Source organism: Populus nigra, chromosome 3 (assembly GCF_951802175.1).
Source record: "Populus nigra chromosome 3, ddPopNigr1.1, whole genome shotgun sequence".
Taxonomy (NCBI): Eukaryota; Viridiplantae; Streptophyta; class Magnoliopsida; order Malpighiales; family Salicaceae; genus Populus; species Populus nigra.
Window position 1 is genome coordinate 8,776,204 of NC_084854.1, and position 6,675 is coordinate 8,782,878.

The following is a 6,675-nucleotide window of genomic DNA, read 5'->3' on the forward strand; positions in this document are numbered from 1 at the left end:
ATTAAACAGGATTTGAACTCATGGGTAGTCGTTAGGTGAATGGCAAAGGTAGTCTGTTATGACTTACGTCTTGTAAAACTTTCTTCATCTACACTTATCATTTCTCCCCTGTATCGAAAAATCTGCTTAATCTGACCTTATGACTCCCTGCTAGCTCTGGTTCATGCAAATACCGGAGAAAACCAGGGTTTTGGAGCAGATGCTCGTGTAACATCAGTACTCATCTGTTCCATACAAGCAAACAAACCAATTTCCATAAAACATGTAAGAAGATTCCATACTTAATATTGTATACATTACAGCTTCTTGTGATTTTTAAATTGTTGCGAATGAGCCCTTTTCAACAATAAGAAAGCCACCACAATCCCACATAGATAATTTAGAACCCATAAATTTCCTAGTTCAATGTTCCTCGGATGGTCGTATCCCTAATTTTGTTTATTTTCCCCTCGCTTTTCTTCCGAAGTATTAATCTACTCTTTTCGAGCAGATATTGGAAAGCTGCTGACATGATACACAACGTTTATTTGAGAATCATGCAACTGAAATTTAAGCTACGAACTTGAGGCTCAATAATTCAATATCCAAGGAGAAAAACATTACGTGTAGACTTGGATTTTAGCTTCTGCAACCTTTTTTTTTGTGAATGTCTTTCAGCATATATATGTTAGCTTCTGGGTTGTTATCTTTTGATATTTCTCAATGCAGTAGACAGATGCCTTTTCTTTTGCAAGTTCTTATTGGTTAGCTTATTGTGTTCTCCATGGTTTTACGAGGTATCACACAAAATGGGATTATTCAGAGCAAAAATGTTCCCCTGCATTTTTCTGTTTTCCTGTAACGGGAATTATATGCACCCTTTAACTGCCTTGCTTGTCATTTATGGTATAAAAATTCAAGGTCACATGATGGAATTTACTCATCAAGAAGTTCACAATCAATTCTCTGGAAGAATAACTTGTGCTTGTTAAGGTCATAAGCTACATTGTAGTACTGCTGAGCCATTAACCCAATCACAGAGAAATCTTTGAAATCTTTGCCATAGACGCTTGCTTGCCTCACTGCCATGCAAAATATATTTGGTGTGGCTTGATAAAACATACTTTCAGTGTCTAACACCAAATCTGCACCCTCAGCAAAGTGAAATGTCACTGCTGGAAACCCAACAAGGTCTTGACCCACTTTCCCCTTGTAACATAGGAATGACGCCCGCATAAATGGTGTTAAGAATCTATCTAATAGGTTGCGAACCTCCCTTTCAAGTGCTCTATATTCGTTTTCAGCTAGCCAAGTTGGTGCTGTTCCTGAATCAATTATTACTCTTCTTTCCTTCCCTGTCCTTTTAAAGGCACTAGGATCGATGACAAGCCTTGTCTCTCCAACACTAATTCCTTCTAGAATGACCTGGTAATGGCCATCAACCACAGCTAAAGGTGTTGAATAGCCCTCCATGTTCACTCCTTCGCTTAAAACCAACTGGTTATAAATGTAGTCAGGATCCGCTATATTACCGATGCAATAGGAAAATTTAGATCCCATTTGATTTACTACAGATGTGATTCCACTGCCGAGTCCGAAGACCCCGGTGAAACGCCTGTCCTTGTAATTTCCATTCCTATGACTGCACCCAAAGAGCACATTATTAACAGCATTTGTGCCTTCATCTGAACTTCCTAAGATTAGTTGTTCTGTGGCAATGACTCCCACTGATGGTAGGCCTTCTACATATGTTTGGTTATACACACATTGACTCGACGAGTCACATTCCCCACTGGGGGCGTAACGACATATGATATTTTTGCATGACAAGCTATCATACGTGGAGGAAATGGAGGGGTCGAACATTGGCCCAATTATCTGTTGGGAACAACTTTTACAAGGAGCGCATTGTATCCATAAGAGGCTGCTGCCTGTGTCCATTATTGCGAGTTGTGGAACAGGTGGCTGTCCCATGGAAAAATTTACTAAGAACAAGGGTTCGGAGGCACTACGATGAAGATTGAGCCACAAGTCATTGATGTCAAAATCTCTTTCAATTTTTGCATACAAATAGGATAGACGAGCAAGTGAGGCCTTCATAGTGCGTTCTGTGCGGTCTGCAACTGTGTCATTGGACCTGTAATATGGGGAGACAATAGAATCGCGGTGAATGAGTTTGGAGACCAATCGTGTAGGTTGTATACTAGAGAATTCAAGGTTGTTTGCAATTGTCAACGCAAAGTGGGTGCTGAAAATCAAGGGGAGTGATGAAACCAACACAAAAACAATGTCCATGGCAGTAAAATCTGAATGCTTGTGTTAGTATTGTTTTCCTTCTGTTATCCAAATATGGTACCTTGATTAACTTATAAAGCATAGCCGATAAACGAGGGGGTTTATCACAAAAAGACCAAGTTCCTGGATATGGTGGAGAAGGAAAAAGAAAAGGATGAGATCGGTGCACAAGGGCCACCTTTTGTCATCAAGTTTTTTTGGATTCAACTATGTCTGCTGTGCTGATCTGATTATGAATCAGAATTGAAGGGTAGGAAAAAATAGAAGCTAGAGAAACCATGGGAAGGACGAAGCTAAAGAAAGTGAAAAAGGATCCTTTTTAATAAGCAATCTCCAATAGTCCAATAAATTAAAAGGAGACAGGGATAAGAAAATAGCATGAATCTCATGCAGTTGGAGAAGGAGAAGGAGAAAGAGTATGATTCATAGGATAATAATACTTGGGGAGATAACAAAAGAACATGAGAATCCTCTCTGATAGTAACTCCCAAGGTAGCTCAAATTGCCAATTTAGTATTTGTGTCACAATCAGCTTCCAGTTTGGCTGCATAAAAAATTAATCATCTTTTCTATCTCAAAAACCGTCTCCCAGTGTTTCATTACGCTCTCTGCTGCATATAATTTGCTAATAGATCCATTGTGTTAGGTAGATGACTGTCAAAACTACCTAAAAATGAATCATAATATTTGCCAGTTTTCCAGGAACTGACCATTTAAGCTTGTTCATATGTAGGATTATATACGGATTGCCACTGTAGCCTGTGCTGATTTTAATCACTGAAATCTCACACAGGGGGGTTAGTGAAGGGAACCAATCGTGCCCTTCTATGAAAAAAGAATAACAAAAACTTAAAAAATATTATTTTAATATATTTTCGAGTAAAAATTATCTTGAAAAACATCAGTTATTACACTTAAGAATTATGAAATAGCGCAAACATTACTACAGTAACATGTACCGGGCAAAATAAGAATATATATGATATGCTTGGCTTTGTTGTAAAAAACTGATATATAAAGAACATATTAATGTTTTATGAACTGAGAAAAAGAATAAACAACAAAAAACAAAGAACAAAGTCTTTACAGTTGAAAGAACAAGGAGCAGAAAATGTCTCAATTGGTTACTGTCATCCCAGTGTTTTATTTATAGAAGGAAACAAACATTACAGAAAAATAAAACACTAAAGAAATGTATCAGCTATGTTCTCCTTTATCAAAGGAGTTGTATAACAAGCTAGTCTAATCCTAGATAAGCTTAAACAAATGAATTGAAAGCAACATCCTAATCTAGATAATGCTATCAGCTAACAGATAGATAACTATCAGCTAATAGATAGATAGCAATGCAGTAAATTACTACAAAGTAATCCTGTTCCAGCTTTGGTACCAAACTTCAACACTCCTCCTTGGTTCCAAAGCTACACATTCCAATTCTTCCTCTCAGATCTTCAAACCTGTATCCTGTTTCTAGTTCAACTGCTGCTTTGAATTTAACAAACTCAGCAAACACATAAGATTTTGATTTCAAAAAGTAAATCCAGCAGAATCTACTATAATCATCAACAAATAGAAGAAAATACTTTGAACCATTCAATGATTCATTATGCATCGGCCCACACATATCTGTGTGTACAAGCTGGAGTTTTGACAGTGCTCTGAATGCATTGTCAGGAAAAACAACTCTAGTTTGTTTTCCTAACTGATAGGCTTCATAAATACTCTTTTGTTCCTGTATATCTGGTAAACCATGAGTCATCTGCAGGTCAGCTATTCTCTTTAAAGTTGCATAATTGAAGTGCCCCAACCGTTTGTGCCAAAGAACAGATTCATTGTTCTTACAAGTGTTAGCACTCAAACATACTTCTCTCCAATCAACATTAAAACTTATGTTCATCATTTTTGTAGAAAGCAGTAGCACTCCATTTTTATCTTTAATATCACATACTTCATCATTAAAGAATATTGAGTAACCAGATTCAATTAATTATCCCACACTAACTAGATTCTGATTGATCTTAGGCACATAAAGAACATTTTTAAGAGTTTTTGTACCTGACAAAGTTTCTACTTCAATTGCTCCTTTTCCTTCAACCTTCACATAGTCTCCATTCCCAATTCTAACTCTAGATAGATAGCTTTTATCCAAATCTTTGAATAAGCTCAGATCTGCAAGTGATTAGTGCAGCCACTATCAATAAGCCATGATGAGTCATTTGTCTTGGTTGTGTTACACATCTCCTGTATTGTAGCCATGAATAAAAAATCTTCCTCCACTTCTGAACTCTCGGCTACTTGAGCTTGTTTTTCTGGTTCTGCTTTATTTTTGCAGAATCTTTGAATGTGACCATGTTGCTTGCAGTTTCGGCATTGTGCATTCTTGAGCCAACACCAGGCTTCAAGATGATTTGTTTTCTGACAGAATTTGCAAGCAAGAAAATGTTCTTTCTTCTCTTTCCCTTCAGTGAAGATGTTGTTGTTATTCTGTTGCCAGTTATTGGATTGCTAGCCTCTCCCTTTTTCTCTTTCTTCTTCTTGATTGTTTCTGTAAAAATTCTTAGCCCGACTCTTCTCCTTGTAAACTGCAACAAGAGCTCCTTCACTTGTTCCTTCTTGTCTATAAGCTTGTCTTTGCTCCACAGCTTGCAATGCATTTACTAGTTCTTGCAGGCTCATTTCAGAGAAATCTTTAGAATCTTCTAAAGAGCAAATTTTATGCTCAAATTTTTCTGGTAGACTTACCAGAACTTTCTCTACAATTCTTGAATCTAGAAAATCTTCTCCCAAAAGTCTCACTTGATTCACAAGTTTTGAAATTTGAGAAGAGAAGTCTTTGATGGTATCGGTTTCTCTCATTTTCAGACCTTCAAATTGTCTTCTAAGATTTAAAACCTGCATCTTCCTTGACTTCTCATCACCATGAAACTCTGCTTTTAATTTATCCCATGTTTCTTTGGCAGATTTACAAGCCATAATCCTTGTGAAGATTTCTTCACTCACAGCATTATGAAGACAGGTAAGAGCTTTGAATCGCTTTGCCTTTTCTTCATTGAAAAATTTCATCTGTGCAATCGTAGGATTGTTTCCTAGTGGAGTGGGTTGCCTATCACTCTCCACTATCTCCCACAAGTCAAAAGCTTTGAGATATGTTTCCATTTTTACAGCCCACATACCATAATTCTGCCCTGTGAACACTGGTGTTTTTGCTGGAAAATTTGCAGAATCCATTTCTTAAAAAAAACTCACTTAATCTCTCGTGTTTCACTCACAAACCCTTCAAAGCATAAAGCTTTGATTTAACCTTACTATTCTCTCGTGTTTTCACTCCCAAACCCTTCAAAGATCAGAAGAGCTCTGATACCAATTGTTGTAAAAAACTGATATATAAAGAACAGATTAATGTTTTATGAACTGAGAAAAAGAACAAAGAACAAAGAACAAAGTCTTTACAGTTGAAAGAACAAGGAGCAGAAAATGTCTCAATTGGTTACTGTCATCCCTAGTATTTTATTTATAGAAAGAAACAAACATTACAGAAAAATAAAACACTAAAGAAATGTACTAGCTATGTTCTCCTTTATCAAAGGAGTTGTATAACAAGCTAGTCTAATCTTAGATAAGCTTAAATAAATGAATTGAAAACAACATCCTAATCTAGATAATGCTATCAGCTAACAGATAGATAACTACCAGCTAATGGATAGATAGCAATGCAGTAAATTACTACAAAGTAATCCTGTTCCAGCTTTGGTACCAAACTTCAACAGGCTTCACCATCCCCTCGAACAGATTATGGTTTCCTTCTTCATTAATTATACTTATCTAGTTCCTCCATGAACAATCACGTGTCCATCATTATAGATATCCCAGTTGGTGATTTCAACACTGTTGATTTCTCACCGCCACGCCAGTAATCAGCTACATGTGCGCAAAAACGTAAGCGCCAAGCATGGCATCAAAAGTTGGCAACCCGTGGACAACATTCTCTGAACTGAACAATTTCTCATCAACCTCGGATGCTACAATTTGATAACCTAAATTCTTACATGGTAAAAAGTGCTTATAACAAACAGCATCATCATCTTCAAATTCTTGTATGGCAACCTTGAGATTTCTCTCAAGCATTAGAGACTTGACTTTGAAACCTGAATCAAATAGTTTCCGCAGCCATGATGTTAACAAAGAGGTTTTACATGTGTTAGGTTCGGGATTTACACCCCTACTCATCGTATTCATAACATTTAAAACACAAAACACCAGGTAAGATCCAAAAAAAAAAAAAATAACAGTCCAAAAACCTGAAGAGCCACAAAGCATTCCAGGGGTCCAAAGCACTTGTGCAAATTGCACCTCTTCAGGCTTGGACACCCCAAATGGCTCATTGCTCATTGAATCCAGAGA

General features: G+C 37.0%; 1 protein-coding gene across 1 annotated transcript; it reads right to left on the minus strand.

Moving 5' to 3' along the window:
- Positions 1-915: 915 nt before the first annotated feature.
- On the minus strand, positions 916-2,274 carry LOC133688564 (aspartic proteinase CDR1). Its single transcript, XM_062108081.1, has one exon. The coding sequence runs from the start codon at positions 2,272-2,274 to the stop codon at positions 916-918; it is 1,359 nt and encodes a 452-aa protein (XP_061964065.1).
- Positions 2,275-6,675: the final 4,401 nt, after the last annotated feature.